Source organism: Neophocaena asiaeorientalis, unplaced genomic scaffold (assembly GCF_003031525.2).
Source record: "Neophocaena asiaeorientalis asiaeorientalis breed wild unplaced genomic scaffold, Neophocaena_asiaeorientalis_V1.1 scaffold124, whole genome shotgun sequence".
NCBI classification, from domain to species: domain Eukaryota; kingdom Metazoa; phylum Chordata; class Mammalia; order Artiodactyla; family Phocoenidae; genus Neophocaena; species Neophocaena asiaeorientalis.
In genome coordinates, this window is record NW_020174135.1 from 15,804,567 (window position 1) to 15,830,565 (window position 25,999).

At 43.4% G+C, this 25,999-nt stretch overlaps 1 protein-coding gene across 6 annotated transcripts in view; it reads right to left on the reverse strand.

Annotated features, from left to right (window-relative positions):
- NEDD4L (NEDD4 like E3 ubiquitin protein ligase) overlaps positions 1-25,999 on the reverse strand; it is a 335,334-nt gene that overhangs the window by 118,642 nt on the left and 190,693 nt on the right. For 5 of the 6 annotated variants that reach the window (XM_024754790.1, XM_024754788.1, XM_024754787.1 and 2 more), the window contains one exon: positions 25,159-25,212. In XM_024754790.1, the coding sequence (XP_024610558.1) occupies positions 25,159-25,212 (54 nt within the window). Of the gene's footprint in view, positions 1-20,256; positions 21,456-25,158; positions 25,213-25,999 lie in introns of those variants that run through there. The other variant, XM_024754786.1, reaches the window with a different exon arrangement.

Sequence of the window (25,999 nt, forward strand, 5' to 3'; positions counted from 1 at the left end):
AGAAAGAGTTCCTGCCTCTCCTCTGAGGTGGCAGCACCAGATTTACCAGCTAATGGACAGCATTTTAACCAGGTTAGAAAATACTCATTATTGCCAGAAATGAGAGGGTCAGATGGAAAAATAAGCAAGCAGAAACTAGGTACTACTCACATGGGTATACTGTTGGAAATGTAAAACAGACACGTCTATCAACTTTACCTTTTAATTAAAGATTATGTTTCTTAAAATTCTTAATTTTAATATTGCTCCAATAGGTCAGTTGTAATACACTAAGGGGGAATAAGGCTTTTTTATTTTTCCTCTAAAACAATTTTCCAAAGGTTACGGGAAATTTTTATTGACTCGTTTATGAAACATGGCTTATCTATAACATTGTAGGCACGGAGAGGAGGAGAACTCATTACCCAGTGATGAAAAGAGACTGCATAATATAAAGAAGGGAGACATGAGGGTAGAAGTTGAGAGAAAAACATGATGAAAAATGTGCCACAGAGTGGGCGAGTCACAGAACAAGAAACAAAAGCCACTTCAGAAGGTTTTAACATTCTGCATTACACAGCTGTGCTAACGTATTCCACTGTAAGTCTCACCATTTCCATCGGGGCTATTCCTCCCCGATTAAAAAAAAAAAAAAAAAAAAAAAAGAATTGAATTAGAGCAGAGTTCAGGAAGTGGCACATAAGTGGAAAGCAGTTAATTATGAAAGAAGTCATTTTTTGATTATCCTTTTACCCAATTCCTCTGTTCACCTTTTCAATGCCTCTCACATAGGTAGTAGAGAATAAACAGTGATTATCTCTGGTGGTGGGACTACGAGTGATTCTGTGGGTTTTTTTTTTTTTTTTTACTTTTGAATGTTTCCACAATTAACATATATTAATTGTGGTTGAATACAGGAAAAAACAATGTACCTACAATAAGTTGAAAGGACTGTTTCTCAGCTTCAGCCCTCATTTCCAATTCCCTCCGCCGCCCCCCTGCCCCCATCCCTGGCACTGGTAAGTTCCTAGTGAAAACACACCAGCAACTTTCTGGAAAGGCTGCAGAAGTCAGCCTGTCTTAAGGAAAAGTCTACACGATTTACCAGCCCCCAGAGACCTATCTTATTTGTGCCTCCTCGATCCTTGCCGTGTCAGGTCCTCCCACCCAAGCTACCTCTCTGCAGTGCCCGCCAGCTTTTCACTGTTTATTCAGATTAAACTCAACGCTACAGCCCAGCTCAAACCTTCCCCCTTTCTCTCCACTTACCCTCCCCACTGCCCCTGCCAGGAAAGCTTTCCCAACCAGGCCAGCCCCACAGGTCCTCTTTTCATTACCCAGGAGAACAGGCAAACAATCACACTGTAAACACAGAGGCATACCTAGTACACCGCACACTCCGAGTTGGAGGAGTTGAACGGGAGGCCTGTTTGCAGGGCAGGCTTCAGGGATGGAGGGTGCGGAGTCCTGCCAAGAACACTTCGCCCAGCTTAAAGCAGAGACCAAGAAATTCAGAGGCTTTCTCTCCACTCGAAATGTGTGTATTTCACAACTAACAGTATATAATGCGGTCTGTTCTAAACAGGCTCTAAACAGAGGCGTAACATATTTACTATCTGGCCCTTTACAGGAAAAGTTTGCTGACTCCTGATTTAGAGCATAAAACAAATTCTTATTAAATCAAGCAGAGTCAACCATGTCATGTGTCACAGCAACAATGCAAAATCCCAGCCCTCACATGGCAGAGACGGAATCCCCCAGACCCCGCACGAACAAGAAATGCCTACTGACACCCTAGCAAATAGCATCTACGCACCTGCTTCAACCCAGCCCCACTTCCTCTCTACTCAGCCACTCACCTAACTACTAACACAGGCCCACTTGCCTGAGATTTTTCTCTCCTCCAAGCCGTCTTGCTAGAAATGCCCTCTCTGCCTGCCGCCTCAGCCCCACGCATTCTTCAAGACCCCATCCACCCCTCTCTTCCTTTGCAGCTTTCAGGCTTTCTCGATTGTGGGAAGCAGTAGCTTTCATCCATTTCTGTCTTCCGCTTGGTTTGAACTCTTACTTCCATAATTGGTACATACTGTCTTGCATGTATCTTTTCCATACCTGTCTCTCTCCCTAGACTGTAAGCTCTCTGACAGCAAGGGCCAGATTACTTTGGACTCCCTCACGTTGATAAACATTTTTAAAGTAAAAGAAGCCAAGTATATAATCACTGTGTGAACAGATTATTCTGAAAATCTGTCTTTGAATTTAAAAATTTTCAACCTTGCTTGAGAGAAGACAGATCTGCAGACACATGCAGGTACGAAGGCGGGGGTAGAGGAAACAGTGCAAGGGAGTAAAAGACTTGTTAGCCAGGGACTGTCAGGAAAGTGGGGGAGGGCATCCTCGAGGGGCAACGGGGAATAAAGGTCTAGAGAAGTGCCCTGTACCTGGGAATGTTTGAGGGGGGTGGGGGGATGGAACCAAAGAGATACGTAAGGTGAGAAATGCGAGCAGGTTGATGGACTAGAAGAGTCAGTCTGGAGGTGGTTTTAACCATCTAACCAGTTAGGACACTACTGCCCTGGATAAGAAGTTGGCCACAGCAGTGGTGGGAGGGCAAGAGGGGAGGGGTCACCGCAGGAGGCAGAAGGGGCAGGGCCTGGCCACCGGGTGGATGTGGAAAAGGGTACAAGGTGCCTCCAAAGTTTCTGATCTTCAAATGGCTTTGGCCATACGGAGAGGTCAGACCTCCAACTCCAGAACGAACTACATTATACACTGTTAGTTGCAAAGTACATAGATTTCCAGTGTATATAATGGAGAGAATGCCTCTCTCAATTTCACAGGCCTACCTGAGGTTCAGTGCTCTCAAAGAACTAGACAGGATTATGAACACACTTCAGCATTTTTTTGGTTATGAAAAAGAAAGCATGTTTGATATTTATCAAACAATGGCTTTGCAGATGAAAATAACTAAGCTAGGGAGAAAGTATTTCCAAGGTTGTCAGTTCTGAGTGAGGCATCATTCAACATCTCTCAGCCTAAGGTTTCTCAAAGCAGGTCATGGACCACCTGAATTGGCATCACCCGTGATGCTTATAAAAACTGAAGTTTTTGACCATAACCTGCCTAGCCAATTCAACCAGTTAAGATATAACAATAATCCAGAAGTGGTTAAAAATAAGCCAGCAGGATATGCCAATGGATTTCACACAGAACATAATCTCAGAATATAAAACATACGGATATTTGTTTTTTTATTGCGGTACGCGGGCCTCTCACTGTCGTGGCCTCTCCCGTTGCGGAGCACAGGCTCCGGACGCGCAGGCTCAGCGGCCATGGTTCACGGGCCTAGCCGCTCCGCGGCATGTGGGATCCTCCCAGACCGGGGCACGAACCCGTGTCCCCTGCATCGGCAGGTGGACTCTCAACCACTGCGCCACCGTGGAAGCCCCCTGATAAGATATTTTGTCTCACACATTTTGTATGTTTGAATTTATGATCACATTTTCAGAGTTGTAAAAAGTTAAAAATAATAAAAATGACATTTAGGTGAACGTTTGCAGAACCTCAGAATCAGCCTTGGGAGCAAAGTTTAAAAGCCATAGGTTTGAATTATCTCCTTTATACCCACCAAGAAACAAGCCAAAAACGCAAATGTAACCGATGATCTAGCCAGCAATTAACATCTAGCAACCACCTATTGGAGGAGGACAATCTGTCACAACCCCAACTCAAGATCTACCATGTGAACAAGAGGCCTGGTCAACAACCTTTCCCTTCCCTGCTGCCAGGCTTCCCAAACCAACCCGACGTGCCCAGAGTATACGACCCCAGCCAAGCGCGCCCACCCCCAGGAACCGAGCTCTTGACACTCAGCCTAGAGCCTGCCTTTCTCTGCTGCCTCAGGGATCATGCCAGAATTACCATCCTCTATTTTATTTATTGCTTCTGTTTTCACCGAAGCATTTTTTCTTTCCCCTTCTTAATGCTCCTTCCCCTCCCCCCCTGGAGGGAACCCACAGGATCCAGTGCTCAAATCCAAGCCCCCAGGGCAAAGTGGGCTCAGAGATGCCAAGGCTAACATGCTTCCCTTTCAACAGCCAAGTCCCTTTTCTTCTCCTCGTCTAGTGTTCTTACCCAGACCTGCCATAAATTCCCCCTTATGACCTGGCTGCACATCTGCCAAGCAAAAAGCCGAGGGTAGTACAGCCAACCTGGAGCCTGGCACTAAGAAATAAATCCTCTCCAGGGAAAAAAAAACAATTCTCTCTACACAGAAATGTTTAATAAACAGCAGGACATGGTCTACTCCAGCAAAATGCCTGAGCACAGTGATATCAGAATTGGTGACCGTGGACACCCAACGCATTCCAGCAATTCTGCAGCCAGCACCCAGCCCTATACACAGTTCAAACCAAAGACGTTGTTCGTTACATCATGGGGCCTTCCTTAATCACTTAATTCTGAAATCCTTCTCAAGCCATCTTAAGGGGGAAAAAGATTTTTTTTTGTATTTTTTCTAGTAAGCATTTTATCATTAATAATAATATAATCAACCACATTTGTACAGCTCTTTAGCATCGCCAGAGCTCTTAAAGTTACCTCATTTATTCCTCACAGAAAGTCTAATGCAGGTACTGTCACTTAACAAATAAGGAAGTGGGTTCAGAAAAGTGACATGACCAGGGGTCACAGAAACTGTCAGCAGCAGATAAAGGGCCTTAGGGCTTCCCTGGTGGTACAGTGGTTAAGAATCTGCCTGCCAATGCAGGGGACACGGGTTCGAGCCCTGGTCCGGGAAGATCCCACATGTCGCAGAGCAACTAAGCCTGTGCGCCACAACTACTGAGCCCACGTGCCACAACTACCGAAGCCAGGTGCCTAGAGCCCGTGCTCCACGACAAGAGAAGCCACCACAGCGTGAGGCCCGCGCGCAACAACGAAGACCCAACGCAGCCAAAAATAAATAAATAAATAGATTTATAAAATAAATAAATAAAAAGAGGTCCTGTCCTCACCGGTTCCATCCTTCTCGAGATGAGGTCCCTCTGCCCCACAGTCTGGGGCAGGGAATGGGTGAGGGGTGTGGCCCAAGGCTGCTGAGGCTGCAGTGACAGAAACGCTGGCGGTCATCAGCAGCCCCCATAACGTGTAGGTGATTCAGGCCCCGGCAAGGGGAGGGGCTGACACGACTGCCAGGCTGTGGTTTCCCTCGAAATGAGGACTTGCACACGGTCGTGCTCGGGATGGTTAATTTGGGCTTTGTATCTTTTCAAATCACTCAAGGACCATGAAATGCTTTGCACGTCTAATCTCTTTTTTGGTCTGAGGGTGTGTTTGTGTGTGTGGGCGCAGGCACACATGTGTGTGTAGTGGTTAATCACAGGACACGGAGAAAAAGCCACCGAAGTGCGCAGGTGGGCTTTGTAACAGACGTCATTTGTTGTGATTTTAAACATAGCAACAGATTTTGCTTTAGAGCGAACTGAACTAAATTACATGTAACGTGAATCAAATTACTATGGAAACTAAACTGATCCCGCTTACTGAGCACCTGCTACAGAAAAAAACAAAAACAAAAACACCTCAGCAACTGCTATGACCACAAGTGCCTACAGGACAAGGTAAATGAAATTTTTCCGGACCCTGAAATTCACCAGCAATTCAGAGGGGAGAAAATTGAGACTGTCATCCTATACTAAACCATTCTTCATTATTTGGAAGAAGTCCTTCACCACCCACCTCCAAAACTAGATTTTAACAAATAACTGGATCTTGGTGCAGGGCCTAGGCTAAGAATGCTTCTCTTAGTGCAACTTCTAGAAACGTGATGGATTTCTTTAAACTATACATCTTTTCCCCTTCAAGTTGAATAACTCCATTCCTGATAGCAAAACACCCGCTCTCCCCACTCCTTTGGGCCGCTGCAGTTGTCTCTCAGCTATCTGAGCAAGTGCATCCCTGAGCTATTTGGTCTGCCCATCGTGTGCGAGGCTGCCCTCCTCCAGCTTCCGGGGAAACAGCTGTCCAAGCACTCCATCACCCCACGCCCCGCCGAGCTCACCTACAGAAGGCGGCTCTGACAAACAAGCAAGGTTTAAATTCCCCACGACTGAATATTAAGGACGCTGTCTCTTTTGGTTATCTACTGCTAACAAACCACCCGGAAATTTAGGGTCTAAAACCCACCAGAGCCATTTAGATGGGGACTGGGGCTGGAACGTCCAAGGCTTCACTCATCTGTTGGGCACTCTGGTGGGGATGGCAGAAAGCCGGAACTTTTCTATATGTGGCTAACTGAAGCTTCTTTACACAGCAGCCGGATCCTGAAGGCATACACTCCCACAAAGGCAGGAAACGAAAGCTGCCAGGGCTTTCAAAGACTAAATGTAGAAGGACCCCAGCCTCACTGCCACTGCATTCACAGGGCCAGCCTGGATTCAAGGGGACGGGAATACACGCTACCTTTTTTTTTTTTTTTTTTTTTTGTTACGCGGGCCTCTCACCGTTGTGGCCTCTCCCGTTGCGGAGCGCAGGCTCAGCGGCCATGGCTCGCGGGCGCAGCCGCTCCGCGGCATGTGGGATCTTCCCGGACCGGGGCACGAACCCACGTCCCCTGCATCGGCAGGCGGCTTCTCAACCACTGCGCCACCAGGGAAGCCCTACACGCTACCTCTTGATGGGGGAGGGATGAAAACATCTGCAGCCAGCCTTGCTCCGCCACACTGTCTTCCCATGTTCACTCTAAGAAGGATGTGCTGATATAATCTCTATGGCCTTAGGGCCAGACCTAAAATCTGTGCTTTAAAGTCACACAGCCTACCTACCATTTTGGTCTGAAACAGAGCACCGTGCAAGGAGCTCACTGAACGGATACATACATCAGCCCAACTTGTTACGAGGTCACAAAGCCCTGTCTGCAACACCCAACTGTCAACGACCGCACAGCGTCTGATGAACCAAAACCAAACAAAACCAGCTTACGCTTCTCTGTCAAACATTTCAAGAGTGAAGATGGAATCTAAAGACACGTAAGGAAACCTTTACGTCCTCACACATTCCTGTCTGTCCTGTCTTTATATCTCAGCAGAGGCAAAATATGTGACACAGAATTTTGAAAAGGAAACAAAAAGTGCCTTCCGGGGGGTGCGGGGGAGGGATGGAGTGGGAGGCTGGGGTCAGGAGGTGCACATTATTATATGCAGAGTGGATACACAACAAGGTCCTGCTGTATAGCACAGGGAACTATAGTCAATATCCTGTGATCAGCCACAACCGCAAAGAATAGGGAAAAGAATGTATACACACGTATAACTGAATCCCTCTGCTGTACGGCAGAAATTAACACAACACCGCAAATCAACTATACTTCAGTAAAAAAATTTTTTTCTAAAGGTGCCTTCCTATCATCTGTGAGAGGAACAACTGGAGGGAGGGACCCTTCATAAATCTCAAAGGTGATATTAGAAGCTGATTGTTTTTCCTCTAGAAAATCGGATGCTTTGTACTTTTAAAAATAGCGACTTTATTTTCCTAGGCTCCAGGGAAGCTGGGTTAATTCAAGTTTTGTATCTACCAAGGTGGCTCCATGTGATTTACAGACAGGACATATTCTCTGATGTGAAAGACCTGGGGTCCTGGCATGTCTTGCGACTCCCCCTGGGCCAGTACCCCCTTCATTCTCTACACTCCAGCCTCATCATGATCCCTTAGTTCCTCCAATGCACCCAACTCCCTTCCCCATGCAGGACCTCCGTGTGCACGGCGCAAGGTTCCTTCCTCCTGGACTCCCTTCCATCCACGCAGCTCACACCTCACACATCAGGCCTCGGTCATAGCTGGCTCTTGAGAGGGGGTTCTCCTGATCGCCCTTCTTCAAGGAGGCCTCCCTATTACTTTCTCTGTCTCAGACTCCTGTTTACGTCCTTTGGCATATTTATGGAAATAACTATTTAGTAGTGTCTTTTTACTATTTATAATAACCACAGCAGCTAGAACGTAAGCCTCCCAGAGCAGTGGCTATGTCTCTCTTATTCAACACTTGCATCTCTAGAACAGCACCTGGAATGTTAAAGGAATTCAGAAGGGTCACGTATCCTTGCTGACCTTCATGTTCATAAAGGAAGCAACAGCAGGTAAATCACACAACCTCTCTGGAGTTAATTATTTTTTTGTTAAAGCAGGGGAGGCTGCATTAAATAATATTAATTTCCTGCCAGCATTACCACTGAACTGTAGCTTATTCCACAGCTGTCACCGAGAGACTTGGGCTTAGTAAATAAACAGCTACTATTTCATCAGTAAAGATTTGTTTTCTAGTCTCTAATTTCCAATAAATTTAACATTGCAAAACCTTAACACGAATAAAATGTCTGGGGTGAAAAACTATCCATGATATTATGTTAGACTTTAAGTATCTTAAAGGCATATAAGAAAAGTCTAATATATGAAAAAAATATCAGAAGTAATGAAGTTGTTGTATCTTTCATACGTTTGGAATTTCTCTTCTACACCAGGGATGATGTCCAATCTATAACAAACCACAGTCCTAGGTTTGAAGTTGTAATTTGCTGACAATCTCATTTCAAGCACATCCAAAATTAGCAACTAATTCTTTAACACATACTTATTAATAGAGTCCTGAAATTCACAGATTAGATTAGAGAGAAGCACACTCGGTGTGAAGTGTGGAAAATACACAAAAAGAAAAATAAAGACTGATTTTAATTATTACCAAACAAACACGGTAACCAATGAGGGAAACTACTCAATTCCTACATTTTTATTCTACTCAATAGCAAAATACACAGTTAATATGTGCAACTACATAACTGTTGATAAAACCACTGATCTGTAATCAACTGTACATTTTGGTTTATAATTTGGTTTTCATAATTTACAGATCTAAAGGGTAACTTTTAAATTATGACAACTCTGTTTGGGTTTAATGAGAATCAGAAAGAACTCTTCCAGAAATACCTCTAGAGGAAAGGTAGCCACTGTCATAAAGTGATCTTGGTTTGGCCTTTAAAAAAGAGAATAAATCACTTTGCTATACACCAGAAAGTAACACAACACTGTAAATTACCTACACTTCAATTAAAAAAAAAAAAAAGGCAAATAAACCACTAGAGCCCTGAAAGTCCTTTTAACTTAAAGTCTAAAGTTGGCTGACACCTGGTAGTTTAGTGAATCATAAAATCTTTTTTTAAGAATACTTTTCATTGATTTTTTTTCATAGTTCTTCCATACAGTCCAGTAGAAAATTCATTAACTCTAAAAGAATAAGGACAAGACCCAGGCAGCAATAATAATTAAGATGAACCACAAACGTGTTTGCCGATATAAATTCAGCTGACAGGTTTGCTGGGTATCCAATCCTTAAACATCTGTGAAGAACTTTCATCTTCTTCAGAGGGAATAATAATAAAAACACCTAACACTGATTAACCACTAAGTGCCAGGAACTATGCTAAACAGCTGGCATAGATTCTATCCCACTGAATTCTTAAACTTAAACCATAAAATACTCTGATTCCAGACATGCTCCAAGGACAAAGAAGAATAAAACAGGCAAAGGGATTGGGGAGAAAGACAAAAGACAGACCACGTGCCCTTTATTCAAAAAGAACGACTCAAATCCTTACTCTCAGTCCATTTAGTCTCAGTTCATAAACAATCCTAACAAATGTCCCTAAACACCTTCTAAGTCCTTAGCAGGTAAGAGGGAGGCGGGCTGCTATACTCACAGCTCTAAGAAGTGGTAACTGACGAGCAAGAGAGATGAGAAATCAACAATAAGCAGCAAACCCATCTCAGAGATGATGGACATCTTGAGAACTTTAATGACGAAGCAAAGTGTATTATAGACCTTATTAAGCCCTGATAGCAACATTAATAAAACATTTCCATAAAGAATGACTAGATCATACAATAATCCATGGCTGTGAGGGTAACAGTGAGTCCAAAAAAAAAAAACCCCACTGAGCTATGCTTAGAATGTTCTACTTAAGAAGGCATGAAAAGGAGTAAGAGAATCATGTGAACCACCCCTGGACAGTTCGCTTGTAAAAGACCCTTAAGACATAGCCGGAGTGTAGCAGGGAGAAGGGCGGTTCCGGCATCAAGCCGCCTGGTACTGAAGTTCTGCTACCCTCTTCCCGTGTGTCTCTGGACAAGCCACACACTTTCCTGTTTAAAAAAATGAGACACTGGCCCAGGTAACCTTTAAAGTCCTTTGCACTTCTGCTTTTAAACACTACAGGGAAGTGTGCACCTATTACCACTTCTCTGAAATTCATGAAAGTCTGACGCCCGGTCAACACTTTCAAGAAGCGGAGCTTTCAAAAGCCACAAAAATGCGCTCAGTTAATATTTACAGAAGGAAGATAACTTCTGTTGCCTGGAGAAAAGACATATTTGCAGGTAAGATACAACAGGACAGACCGGTCTTGCCGGTCTACAATTAGAATCCCACTTTCACTTGCTTCTTGCAGTTGGAAACTGAGGAGAAAACTACTGCTTTCATTTCTAAGCTATTTTGGGAGAGAAGTTTTTCTCCATATACATGGCAAATATCTAACTGGAACACTCTGTTGCTCTTAACATAGGTATCGCACAGCCTCCTTTGCACGGAAACTTACCTTGTGGGCTGAGCCACAGAAGAACACCCCACCTCCAGAAAGAGCCACCGCAGGAACAAACACAAGTGAAAGAACACGTGAGAATAAATGCGCTACATCAGTATTTACACCAGGGGTTACTGACCAACTCAAAGCCCAGGTTTAGGCTGTCACTAGCATCAACTGCTTAAACTAGCTGTTCTCAACCTTGACGGCGCGTCAGTTACTGGGGTGCCGCTCTCCCCCGAACAGTCAATCCACTCCTAGCCGAGAGGTCCTTGAATGAGCTGAGCAATCAGAATCAGTGGGATTCTCCTTACCCAGTCTGCGTCATCCCTGGCAGATTCCATTCCATTAAGAGTCAACCGATTAATAAGCAGAAAGGGCAATACATTCAAATAAAATTAAAAATCTGATAACCAGTGGCTTAATTCTTCCTGCTGTACTGAGCCATTGAAACCCCATTCTGAATGCAGGGTGGGAAATGAAAAAGAGGCCTTCGATAGGCCTGGAAATGCTCGCAGGAACCTAGGATGATTTTTGAGAGTTGTGAAGCAATGACTTTTTAAACCTGTGTTAGACCCTCTATTCTGCAGATAAACACCATTTAGTCCTGCCCCGCCCTGCCCCCAATACAACCGACCTTCCCTGCCCTCCCCCTTCCCCCCACTTCAGGCAAATCTTCCTGCATCTGTTTTGCTTGGCAACACACACCAGCATTCCAACACAGGCCACCTGGCCACTGAGAGAAGATTGCAACATATTCGGCAAAATAAGAAACCTGTTCAAAAGGAAAAACTATCTGGAGGGAGGGTTCTGGGAGCAAAGATCAGCGGATCGCAGGGCTCCACTTAGTAAGGGAGGCACCTCTGAACCACTTCGCGTCCTGCCCTGACCCTTTCCTGGTTGTAACGTTGAGAGACTGTTCCCAGGCCCACTCTCTCCAAGGAAACTTTACACTCTCCAAGGACTCCACTGGCTTCTCCAAATCCAGAACCTCTGCACAGGCCTTAGTAGGTCAGTTCAAAGAAATGAGGATAAATGGCTGTGGCTGCCTTCTGATGCCCACAGGAAGGACATCAGTACAAAGCACAACATCTGGTATTTCCCTCCGTCTCAATCCACATTATCAGGGAAATTGACAGTGGCTGAGACAAAGGAGCGTCAATTTCCTTAGCAGTGACTTCAGAATTCTCTCCCCATCTGGTGTCTTCTCCATGAACCAAGACTGTGACCATGTTTCAAGGCCTCAGCCCGTCAAGGAAACACACGATGAACCAGAGGGCAAAACCAGTGACCTCAGGAATCGGGGGAAAAGATGCAGAAACCCCTGCTCCCGGACGCCACTTCTGAAGGGACTGCCTGTCTCTGAGGCTGAGGCTTGCAGAATAAATGAGCTATTTTAAAAGCTGCATATCTCCTTTGTAGCCCACACATTATTCATCAGTGGACAATATGCCTTATAATAAATGCAATCTGCAAATCAGAAGCAGACTCCCTGGTGCAAACCTGCAAAAATAAATCCGCCCACATCCTGCCGTGACACAGGCTGCAGAAAGCATCTTGAGATAACACTTGCTTAAGGAGAATAAATGCTTCCCATTTCCTAGGCACTGCAACATGAACATGACAGTCTAAGTACTAAGGTTTGACAGTCTAAGAATTGAGGTTAGACTAACTCCTGAGAAAAGTGATGACTGTTCCTAGGATCTGGAAGGATAAATGTGTGGAACAGGGACAAGAGCCAGGGCCAGGGCTCGGGCTCTGCCACCCTCTAAGGTGACATTTACGACTACTGTGACCTCGCTCCTCCGACTTTGCAGTCCCCGTACAGAAGCCAGCGTGGGCCATGACGATATAAATGGGATCACGTCCATCACCCCTGTGCTCACTGCCTGCCAGCCTCGCATCCTCACAGCAGCCTTCTCCCTCCGTGCCATACCCACTCCATCACCACTGGCTTCAAAGCCTACACATCTCATCCCACTGCGCCCATTTTAGCCACGTTCACCTCCATGCTGGACCTCCTACTCTCCCAGCAGGTGCTCAAAGAATAGCTCTGTGGAAGGCAGGCAGGCAGGCAGGCAAGGAAGGAATTCATTCAACTCCACATTTGATGCGAAAGAAAGGAATTATTCATGCCAACAACCATACCCCCAAGTTCCTCAGCCACATTTCACATTAAAAAACAGTTGGCTGAAAGGTGCTAATCACGATCGAGGAAATTCTTGGGCAAATACAGAATCCACATCACTGGTGCTTTCTACCTTCCGTCTTTCAAAATACGGTCCCTCCCACTGACCCACTAGGACAAATCTTAGTCATCTTTCCAGACCCGGTTCCAATCTTCCCTTTGCATGACATCACTCCTGTCCATCATGACCCATGGTATCCTGTCCTGTGTGTAAGCATGCCTTATAATGTTGGAATATAAAAGGTTGGGAAACCTGGTTTGTATCAATAGAACTTTCTGTTCAGTGGACACGACGGCTCAGATGAGGCATGCGTATCCAGCAGAAGCACTGATTTCACGAGAACAGGCACCATGCAAGCGCTGACACCCAGCAAAGGCAGCGGGTGACAGGCTGCTGACAGCGCTTCACATGCTGTATATTCAAAAATAATTATTGCACACTTGTGAGATAAAAAGAATATTCTCTGTAAGTGTGAAGATAGTGCCCTCCGTTTCCTCATCTTTAAACTGGAAAGGAATTGGGCTACATAGTTCCTAAGGAAACTCACAGCTCTAAGTTTATGAGCGTAAAATAAAAAATGGCTCCTGCATACATTCGTTGGAGAAGAGTGCCATACTGCAGAACACAGAAGCATCTCTTGCTAGTATAATTTCCCCCTAGGGTGCAGGCAGGCCCTTAGGCAGGCTGGCTGTGTTTATATAAAACTATTTTCATTGCTTTGTCCTTTGCTGCAACATCTGGGCCTCCTCACCATATATGCTAACGTGTAGAATATTACATCAGGATTTTAAAAAACAGTTTCTACTATGATAAGAGATTAAATAAACTTAAATATTAAAATTGCGTTAAAATGTTTAAAGTTATACTACAATTTAGTATCTCTTTTTTTAAGTGGAAAAGCATAACTGGTAAGTACATAATGAATACATACTAAGCTTAAGGCACTTTTACTCATGAGAGAGAGAATATAGGCTGTTAGCATGCAGTGCTTAACTCAGCCTAACTCCTTAGGAAAGTTAAAGAAAGCTGTCAGTCCTACAACAGAACTCCCGGCCTGAAAAACTCCCCGCTTTGAAGAAGCACTAGGTTCTCTGGTTGGAGCTTAGTATACGTGTTTCAGTATTTCTTTTCCACCTCAACTCTTCTATTCAACTCAACTGGACCACAGCAGCTTTTTTGTCCTCCTTGAAGAGTCAAATACCCAGTCGTGTATTTTAAAAGAAAATGGAAAAAAAAAAAAACCTCAACAAGTATGATTATGAAGCTTTAAAAAGTCTCTCAAGGAAGTGGATGAGTTATGACATATGTGGGTCATTAAATATATTTTAAAAGTCTGTCTGTTCTGGATTGACCCACAGAGTAGGAAAGAGAAACTGTAAATCTATCAAACTATTTGAATCATCAAATACGGAACGATAACGTTCCCTACCCCATCCCAGCCCCCAACAAAGAGGTAAACAACATAAGAAAAGAGGACGGATTGAAAGCTGATTCCTCAGAGTTATTACATGAGCAAAGTAAATGCCACCTGACTTACCTTGATCTATAAAAATTAAGTCCCAAATTAAGTCCCAAAAGAAGGCTGTGTAAATTCTGAAAGGCAGATTTGCTTGGGGAAGCACTGCTCATGTCCTCCCCAGAGGAATTTCCTCACTTTCTGCTTACCAAGTACAGGGAACAATACCCAACACTAAAATAAACACGGAGTTTTTCAAAGAATAGGTAGTTGGGGCAGCCACCTAAAGGAACCAATACAAAGTATTTGTAACATTAAGTGTGGCCACAACAGTCAACCCAAAGAAGGCAGGCAGGGTCCCTTCCGACTCAATTTACGTTACTTTGATTTCATTTTATGACCTCTCCCTTCACACGGAGCACTCTATTCAAAAGTGTCAGAACAGTCCTTGGTTCTAAAATGATCAGGGATTAAAAAGCAGCCTTCTTGAAATTCAATCTACTTCATCCTCCACCCTGAAAGCTAAACTTCCTGTTAAAACGTGGTGATGCCTAGAGACCACCGAGGTGTCAATCCAGGACACAGCACAAAACAGGCAGGACACTGACAACTTCATTCGGGCCCACTAAGGCAGGCCACCTGTTTCACTGACTTACTTTCTTATACTCCCTCTGCATCCCCATTTGCCCAAGTAAGCTGTAGCACAAAAAAAATAAATAAGTAAACAAGAGATTTAAAAAGGAAAACCCATTGGGAACATCTGTGATGCATACTGGGTCAAGATAATTTCTAAAAACCTTTCCATAATCTCCATCTACCCAGAAAACTCACCAAGCTCTTGCAATACATATTTTAGCTAATATTTTCAACACTCTATCCTTTTAGCCCTTTTTCATCTTTAAACTGGAGCTGGGTCTACATCGCAGGTGGACTGTCTTGGCGCCCTCTCTCGTGTGGGACATGGAGTATTATGCTGCTGGGTATGGATCAAGGGAACTGGATGATCGCAGACAGGATACTAAACCTCTCAATAATCACCAGCCAATTCTGGATTGGGCTTCCGGAGCTTCTTTTGGCATTTAGAGTGGAAACTTAGATATTCTGGTATTCGAGCATTCAATCAACAGTTTCAACACCTTCCATGAATTTGCAGCTTTTTCCTCATTTTTGCAAATGTCTTGGTAGTATCATTAGGAGTTAAAAAAGGTCAGTATATTTAGGCATTAATCCATCTCACCAGTAATAATATGCAGTTAATTAGTTTTATTAAAAAATCTGCTTATAGACTACCATTTAGATTAGCCTCAATTAATTTTAAACTATCAACTATACAGAGACAGCCAAGATTTATTAAATTTAAGATAATTCTTACATGGAGTAAATTTCTTCTGGTATTGTGAACTTTTATGTAGAGATAACAATTTTCTTATTAGCACATGTTATAAAACTGTAGTTTTATTTCAGTGCCAAGGAACTCTGCTTCCAAGCTTAGCCAAGAGAAGCAGCTGCAGCATTTATGAAAGCCCTCTAAAAGTCAGTATCTAATAAGGTCTATTCCCAAATCCTGTCCTCATTTGTAAACCACATAACGTGAAAATTTTGTACAGATAACATTAGATTGCTGCTCAAAAGCCACAGCCCATAAGAAAGGAAAGTAAACAACTGGAAACATGGCATGGAAAAAATATATATATATGTGTGTGTGTGTGTATATATATATAACCAAAATGGCATGGTAAACAAATAATGTGTCTGAAATGCCAGCAGAAATAACTATTTTTAAGTTTCAAAATTCAATAGCGCAAATACAACTAAAGGTCCTGTTCTACGACGCACAGCTCACGAATTAATTGAAGTCTTTTCAAGGACCGCATCGTCGCAGGGCAATGTTAAGGCTCTGTGATGCTGATTATCCGAGGGGCAAATACTCAGGAAAGATGAGATGACAGCAGAAAGGAGATCAAAGCCCATTACTGAAGTAAGCTTTTCCAGTTATGCCTTAAATTCATGTTGCCTTGCGTCTAATACCCTGTGATCAAAAACCGACTGTTCACAGTTAACCTAATTACCTTCCTTGGAGAATGATTTGTACATTACAGAGACTTGGGTAAGAAGGGAAAAAACAACATAACACCTCATTTAAACCTCAGGTAAACCTGTGAGTTGGACGTTTTTAGCCTCCTCTTTCACTGACGAGAGAGAACACACAGAGAGGGAGTCTTAACTCCCCCGGGGACACGTCAGGAATCTGCACAGTCCAGTCCATTAGGCCAGTGCTCCAAGGCACCAAATGGAGGGGCCATCTCCAAAATTCTCAGCATTAAGACGTCACATCACAGAACGCATTAAACTGCATTTTGGCTACACAGGCTTCTAAACTGTGCAAAGATACACATATTTTTTAAATTCCTATTCTGTATATACGCAAAATGATAGAATGTGAAAACTTAAAAATAGTTATTTCTGCTGGCATTTCAGACACGTTATTTGTTTACCATGCCATTTTGGTTATATATACACACACACACACACACACACACACACATATATATATAAGTCATGAGTTATCACACCGAATGATAGTATCACATACCTTGGTTGGAAACAGTAAAGTAACACTATTTCACGTGATGGTTGGGAGTTGTCACCTGCAAGCCCTATGTGTTTGTGTGTATACAAACCTACTGATGTCATCACCTACACTTTTCAAAACATCTAAGTTGAAATTTCAAGGTCCAGAATATTGGAATGTGCCCGTACAGAACCACATTAAGAGAGATAGCCAAGAAGAAAAAGTTTACAGAATCCAATCAGAGGCCAAGTCAATGAAAGGAATACTAGCTTTTTTTATCCACTGCATTGTTGTGATGGTGCTTTTAAATAAAGGGGTGGTTTATACATATTTTCCTAGAGTTATTTTTTAAGGTAAAAAAGAGACAACAACTAATACTAATTTCCAAATTGTTCTGTATAGTCAAATCACCTTCTCTGAAAGAGATTCAAACTAAAATTCCCCCCCCCCCCAAACAAAAATAGTTTGGGTATTCCTTTGTCGTTCAGTGAAATGGATTTTTAATCACAGAAGACTACCATGCTACTTCTGGGAAGTGTAAGTCCATGGAGAGGGCACAAGGAAAATTCAGAGAACCTGGGACGAAGGAAAGAAGGCACACTCCTTCCCTGTAGTGTATGTAGTGGGTGTCAGAATACGTGTTTTTTGCCCCCGCCGTGGGCCCTTCTAACTCTGTTTACATTATGAATTTTGTATCAGCAAGAAACTGAGACAGTCCCAGAAACTTTCCAAGGACCCAGGGTAACGTGGGATTAGAAAACCGGCATGACAGCATGGTGAAAGGGGACACAAACGCCTGGTAAACAGTGATCCCACTTCCTCAAAATAACTGTCATGCAGTTAAGAAGCTCATAACCAAACCAAGGAACCCAAAAAACTAATTTAAGAAAATAACTAAATTATTCGTAAATGACCACTAAAATGCTACAAACTGAACTGATGAGTTGTAAGAATTCTGAAATATTACAGCTGATTATAACTGATAACTCTAAAAAGCAATTCTACTTTACAGAGGTGTCAGACCAGGTAGAAAATCAATGATCACATGGGATCCCAGGAATCTGATCAGCATTTTTTAGAATCACGTTGCATTTTAGATTTATTCACGACAGTCATGACAGGATGTTTGCGAGGCACAGACAGAGAAAATTTCTCAACAAGGTAACCTTGTAATAAAGTCTAAGGCGTAGATCATGACATATGAACACATTCGCAAAAAGAATCTTGAACGGTTTTCTCCGAGAAAGATTTTTGACATCAGTCAAAAACCAGACTGTAATCGATTTTTCACGTAAACTAATAATGAAATGCCCTTCTGTACAAAGCAGCAGATATTTGAAACGTCAGAAAAGCTTGGTGGCAGCCAGACTGTAGACGCCCAAGTGAATGTTTTCCCTCAAGATAAATAAGGCTGTGGCAGCTGCTGTCTACACTTACCACCCCTGCCCATATGAAACACGTACAAAGTGTTGAATGGAACAGACGGTTTTGTTATGAGACAAGTTTTGTTTTTGCTTCTTGAAGAAACAAGTTTTCTCTTAAAAGAAAACCAGCTTCCTACCAACCATTTACGAATTTCTGTAAGTGTACAAAAATACAAATATGAAAATAAAAACTCCTGTGCACAAATGGAACTTACTTTCCAAGAAAAGCTCCTTATTCTATAACTTGCATTTCCAAATTTGAAGAAATTTATTTTCCACTCTAATAGCCCTTGCAAGTTAGAATGGTCCTTGCATGTAAATTGGTATGTTCTATTTGTTTTTTAATCTCATGAGAAACTTCAAGCCAAATGAGACTGGAATTATATAAATGCGTTTGTCCTCAACATCTAACTGCAAAACGATTTAAATTCTGATAACTGAACAGTTGTCAAAACTTTAGGAAATGCATTTCGTCAATCTTCATGTGGTAGGTGGTCCAAATTCAGCATGGAACTGTGCTGCCCATTGAAGCCTACACCTGTTGTGATGGTACTTTCTTGAGTTGAAGGATAGAAGCTATTATCAAAATTTTATTGAAATTTGTACCACTGTATAAAAACGGTATTGGTTCAGCCCAAGACAATGTGCTCAGATATTTCCTAATAGAAGGGCTAGAGATGATAAAAGGGTTTATAGAAGGGAAAAGAAGAAGGAACAGTTATATAACACCAAGAAAAATATAATATTTGCATTTAGCTCCTGATTACGCTTTCAAAATGGTGAAAAACAATGATGGAGCAGTGATAAAACTTACTCAAGTGGCGCACGATATTTCTCAACACAAAAGGCGATACGATTCCACAGTCATACTCAGTCATCCACTTTGGAAAGTCACCATTCACAACTGAAACCCAAACAAAAAGTCTCCTAGACATTTCATTGTTGTATCCTCAAAACCAGCAATCACAGGAAATTCAAGGAAAAAAATCCAATTCAAAATATAAGGAACTTGTCCTTTTAAAAAAAAGCACTCGATGGCTAGTGACTACTAGTAAAAGAAAGCTAACTGATGAAACTTTTCATCCCACGACAAACGATGAAAGCTGCAGTCATCATTTGCCGTGGTGGAGTTAGCAGCTGTCTTTCTGTGCTCCATTTCACTGAAAGGGAGACAGCAAGAACACAGGAGCAATAAAGGCCAAAATCTGTTGCAGGGCGTCTGTTTCCACAGCTGGAGACAGGGCACTTACTATTCTATATACAGCAGTCCAGCTTAGACACTCAAGTGGGCCGTGTTAAATTGCAGGGCTGTGCAATCTGACCATTAACAAGTCCCCAATCAGTTTCGCCTTGCCTTGGCCCATAAGCCAATCTGCTTCAAAAACACATTTCCTCCTGTCCCACGAGTGTGACTATGCTTGTTCAGTATTACTTAATGGGACAAAAAACCAAAGACAATACATTATATAACAAGGGCTGGCCCTCTACAGCTAAAGGCCATTAGGAAGAACTGGTCCAACTTGACATAACACTCAATTATTAAGAAACTAGACAAGTTTAGCGTGAGATTCTCTCACCTTCATTAGAACTGATTATTTTTTAAAGGCGTGTGTTGTCACAGGCTGTATCTGCAAGCAGTTTTTAAATGCATTTCCAACGTCAACACGTTGGGGCACTGCAGATTAACTTAAAAGTAATACATTTAAAAAATTCTTTTATTCAGAAGGGATGAAAGGGGGGGGAAGGGGTTGTCTGGATTTTTCAAAACAGTTATTCGACTTTGAGGATATTTGCTAAAACGCTAATTAGTTTCATGGACCTCCACCAAAGGCTGGACCACAAATCACGGTCCCAGAAGCCGGCCAAACATTAAGTTACACTGACCCGAAACAGGGAAACTCCCAGGAGGGAGGAGGATGGAGTTTATTTTAATTACACTGGAGAATAAGCTTGCTGGGCTTGAATCAGTCCCTACCGACCGGCCGGCACACGGAAACGCGCGCTCACTTACCGAGGCGCAGGCTCCCGTGGAACCAGGGCTGGCAGTGTTATTCTCCTCGGGACTCAGAGGGGCTTCCTCTGGCCCCCGAGTCACAAGAATTCTGAAATGCTGTTGCCCCGCATTTTGATCTTGCCTGATCTTAAACGTGCAGCCCTGACCCTGTGGTGTCCTTTCCACGGAGTTGGTCCTGTGGATTTCGGGAGCCACCCTGCGGCCCCGAGGTGGCGTCTCCGGGTGGCCGCGCTCTTCCGTGGGGCTCCCATGCTCGGCCCGGGGCTGCGTGGGGTACGAAGTGCTCCTCTCCAGACGAATGCGGGGATACCTCACCAACCTGTCCCCCTTGGTGCCAGTGAACCCGAAGTTGAAGTCACCGGCCAGCCCTGGCGCGCCGGCTTGCGGCTGCTGCAACTGGAAGACAAAGCACCGCTTCCCGGAACTTCCAGAAGCATCTGGAACATGCTGCAGGGACCAGCGCCTGGGCTCCGGCGCCGATGGGCCGCTCTGGCCGTCGGCCCCGAAGGGCGTCAGCCTCACCTGTCGCACGTCTGCACTGGAGGCGCGGTGCTGGATGCGGAGCCCGCTGCCGCCCTCCCAGCCCCTGACGGCCAAGGGCTCGGCCTCCTTGAGGCCGTCGGGGGCTACAGGGCCCGGCACTTGGCGGCCACACATACCATTGACCTGCGGGCCCAGAGCCCTTGCCGCTCTGGGAGGGGAGCTCTCGGAACTCTCGGGCTCCGGGGGCTCCGGACAGCCGCCCCGAGGCACCGAGCCCGCGTCGCCGTCCGGGGCCTCGGGCGGCCCGCACCCGTCAGGGGCCCCGTCGGCCGCCTTGCGCTGCAGCGAGATCTGCACAGATGAGCTCCGGGTGGGCCGCGCGTCGAAGGGGCTCAGGAGCTGTGGGATGAACATGGACGTGCTGCGCTTGAGCGCGCCCATGCCTCCCTGCAGGCCGCCTCCGCCGTCCTCTGCTCCATTCGGGGTGAAGGGGTGAGGGCCGCTCCGCCGCGGGAGCGTGTGGAATGCCATGAAAAAGTCGTCTTCTCTCTCCTGGTCTAGAATCTCTGATTCGGGGGCTGTGTTGCTGCGACCTGAGCCAAAATGAAACCGAAGCCGATGGGCCATGGTGCCCAGAGGGCCAGGGAGGGAGAGGACGAGCGTCAACAAGAAGCCTGGTGCTGCCAGAAGTCAAAAACCAAAGTCACAAACTCCAAGAAAAAGTGTCCCATCTGCCAAACCGTTAGCACTGCAGCACCAAGAGCGACAGATAGCAGAAATAACCCAAGTGGCAAGCGGCATTCCAGGCATGATTGGATAAGAGCAAAAAGCTCTCATCCACACTGTGACAGAGGGTAGGATGGCCAGAACCACATGACTGCGGTCTCCCCCTCCAATGCCAGCTTGTGGACTTAGTGGAGTTTTCCCCCCTCTCGCTCTCAATTTTTTTTTTTTTTTTTAAACAGCAAGAGCCTGAAACAGCACCTTCCCAGCTGCTGCTTTTCCATCAGACAGGAGTGGCCCCAGCAGGGAGCTCTCACAGCTGACTAAGGCAGCAAACACACTCCAAGCCATGCTGCTATAAATCTAACCGCACGGCGCTCACCGGACAGTTCTTTCCGAACCAAGCAAGGCACTGCGACTCTCTCTAACCAATGTGAGAGAAACCTGGCATCCAACACAGAAGCACACACAGTATATCCGCCCACTTCCCCACCACCTTTCCCACCGAACCAGATAATGACAAGTAAAAATGCCATGGCCGCTGGAAGACTCTTTCACGAGCAATCGGATGTTATGCTCCCCTGTTATTTATGATGTCACCACACTACCATGATGGAATGCAAACTCATAAAATGTACTATAAATACGATTACACACCCCACAGGATGAGTGTCCCTTTAACACGAAATAATTAGACCATGATCTACAAGTAACAAAATAGCTAAATGGAGGGGGGTACAACTTACAACACTGCCAGTTAAGGTCTGCCTCTGGCTACTACAGCATTTTTCATTTAAAAGATTGGGGGGGAGACGCAATCTCATACATAATATGATTCTCAGACATGGCGGTACCAGAGGAAAGGAGCTCAGCTGGAGAAAACATTCTCTCCCCTATGCCAGACAGGAAAAAAAACAACCACCCTTGTGCCACCACTGCACCCCCCCCCCCGAAAAAAAGGGGAAGGAAAGTTGAAGAAGGGTGGGCATGTGGAATAAATTAACTTAAATACCATGCAGAAGAAAGGCTGCCTGGAGCTGACTGTTTTCCGGTAAGAAGTCAGTATTATCACCCCAGTTGGGATACAAACATAGAATCTTGCTGTTTTTGAAGGACCAAAAAGGACCTAAGCAATAAAAGTGAAAGTCCACGTTCAAAAAGCTGTCATCGGATTTGTAGCTAACTTGGAATATATTCTGTGTGTTTTAAACATACTCTTTTCCATGATCCAGAAACATCAGTTATTTAACAAAGAGGTTTATTTAGGAGGGAGTAAAAAATAGGGGGCGGGGGGTGGAATACCAAGCTGCAAAGAGTGACAAAAAGTTTATTTTAAAATCCGCAAAGCATGACTGTGTCAACAGCTCTGGAGTCCAGGGTGTGGAGCATTAACCTGTGTTTACATACATCCAAATCTGTTTTCTAAAGGCATGTGTTTTAAATGCCAAAAATGATCTCTATGAGAGAAGTGGAAGCCAGTTTGTTTAATGCGAAAACCGCCTAGCACCACTACAGTCAACTACGGTCACGGATAGTCTTAGCTGGGTTAATAGCCAACAAAGAAGAAACCACTGCCAGCAGCATTCGCTTCATAGTAACAACACTGCAGATGGCCTGGGGCAAAGCTAGGTACATAAAACACCACTTTTCAGATAAAGTTTGTATTCAAATGGGATTTCTTAGAGCTCTGCATTCATTCAAAGCCCTCTTGGGCTTGGAAGTATAGTTCAGGGCTCATGGCAAGGTCATCTCAACAACACTCATTCTTTTAGATATTGGAAAACAAAATTTTTACAGTGAATTTCCTTTAATATCAGAAAAATAATGAGTTAAAGCCCATATGACAAGAGGCAATTCTTCCTCAAAGTTGACCATTTCTTCACCTTGAAGTGTTATTATGCTCAGTAAATGAGAGAGTAAGGATTAGTCTTGTGGCTGCATCTATGTCTCCAGGGACTTACTGTTACTCTGCTGAACATTGCTGAATTCAGTGTTTGCTGGATGAAAGATGGAGTGCTAAGAACTGCACCCTCAATCAGAATTTCTTATTCAATTTAACAAGAAAATAACTGCATACACAAAGCAAAAGTGATTTTAGCTACTCAGTACTACTAAGTATCACCTAAGGTACAAAATGTCCAGTTCAATGCAACCACCGAGAATCCATATATTTTAATAGAAAAGCTATCAGGATGGTGGGCCAGCATCTATTGGCTTTCTAATTTGGAGAGTAACACAAGGCATAGGAGATCAAATATACTCCCAAGTTCCCTAAGGGTTGAAGGCCTGGCTATTCACCACCACTGGCCTGAGACTTAGGAGACCAGCAGTTACATAATTACATAAGGGCTCTAGACCTCAGTTCTCTTTCTTCATTTGCAAGGACAGAGAATTAAATGAGTTAACATTATAAGGTTCCTCCAGACCAAATATTCTATTAAACTCAAGCTATTCAAAAACTTGTAAGTTTCAGTTGAATTCTGCAGAAAGAAGGGTCCATAAGAACATTTCTTTTAAGCAAATAATATACGGTTGGACCCTCCGTATCTGCGGGTTCCACACTCATGGATTCAACCAACTCGAATCAAAAATATTCAGGGGAAAAAAATTCCAGCAAGTTCCAAAAAGCAAAACTTGAATTTGCCTCATACAGGCAACTATTTACATAGCATTTACATTGTATTGCGTATCATAAGTAATCTAGAGATAAATTTCAAGTATACATGAGAATGTGTTTAGGTTACATGCAAATATTTCGCCATTTTATATTAGAGACTTCAGCATCCTTGGATTTTGGTATCTCAAGGGGTCCTGGAACCAATCCCCCCATGGATACTGAGGGACGACTGTACATAAGTTTCAGGGAAAGCAAATTTGAGTACAACTGACTCCACTGAGTTATAATACCACTTCTGAGTACCTTAAAACATTATACATATCATAATAATATTCATTTTCATAGTTGGAACACTTGGCTCATAGGTATTTGATGTATACATTCTAGGGAGTTAAATCTGGCAAAGTGCTTTAAGCCAGATTTGCTTCTGAAACTCCATTTCTAAAATGAAATGTAAGTTGTATCAGTTACATACATACACATATGTATACCTACTTACCTATCAATCTATATAAAATGTATGTGCCAGTTTTATGCCTCAGGCATATTTCTGGTTCTTTGAAGTTACTATCTATGAATTTCCCTCGAGAAAGTACCACTTTTAAAAAACAGCTTAATTTTACCTCCTAAATATAGATTCACTTTTTGCTATATACTGTTAATTAGATTTTTGTTTTCCCAGAGAGATTCATTATTGAACATGTCACAGTCACATGGTCTGGCTTATACATAAAAACCCTGAAAGGTTCATTTACGTGAGTAATGGTGGCGACAGATTTGCCTATCGTTTGCATTCCCAGAAGAAGAGCATAAATACATGGTTTGATAAATCACCAGTGTGACTTTCACAAATATTAGCTACGATACAAACATACACATACACAAATTAATTGTCCTACCCATATAAAAATGTTTGAATTATGAACATTAAATTAGTAATGGGACAAAAATGGTCTTATTGAGGGACATGTATACTGGCAGAAGTACAACATAAATACAGGTTTTTAAAAGATGCTGCTCTAAAAATTCAGGTTTTGAAAAAATGAAGCAAAAATTAAAAATTGGGACCCACTTACCAGTCTGTTTTCATCAAATACTTCAAACAAGAGTCTGTGATTAGATGGGTTTACCTATGAGGGACAGAAATAATATTTTTTAAATGGGCAGAAATAATTCAAGGAATGAAATAAGAGACTGAAAGAATAAAATGCTTTATAACACACCCAAATCAACAATATAAACAATTAACCTGCTCTTTCATCAACTAAATCAAGTTTTCTATTATTGATTTCTATTATTATTCTATGCCTAATATTTAGACATATCAAAAGAATAAAACGCTTAATTTTAAGCTGCTTTTCTAACATAAGAAAGGATAATTCTAAGTAGTTTTTAACAGTTGCTAAATCTCCCCTAAAAAGGCATCCTCGTGCCTGTACACCAAAGGCTACATCCTCGCAAAGGTCTACGCCTGAGGAAATTTCTTAGGCCTAATAATGAAAGCAATGATTAAAAAATAATGAAGAAAATAGTAAAAAGTGGCCCTTTACCATTGTACGAGTACTTTTTAGGCACTATCTCCTTTATTAAATATCAAAACCACATGATCTCGTTTATTCTCAAAGCAGCCCTATGATGTATAACTGTCACCCCAATTTTACAAACGAGGAGCTGAGCCCAGCAGGGGAAAGTAACTTGCCCAGGAGCTGGTTATGCAGGGCAACCAGGAGCCCCACCAGGTCTGGCCTGTGAGTCTCCAGAGCCCATGGTTCGAGCCATTAGAGAGACAAAGAAATAAAAGATGGCCCCTCTTCCAGCAACTGTGGGGTCAATGTCAGAGCTACTGGGCTTTCGATGTCTTTTTGCTTCTTTCTGTCTCTTTACCCAAACCTCACTGAAATAGGAGAAATCATCCTT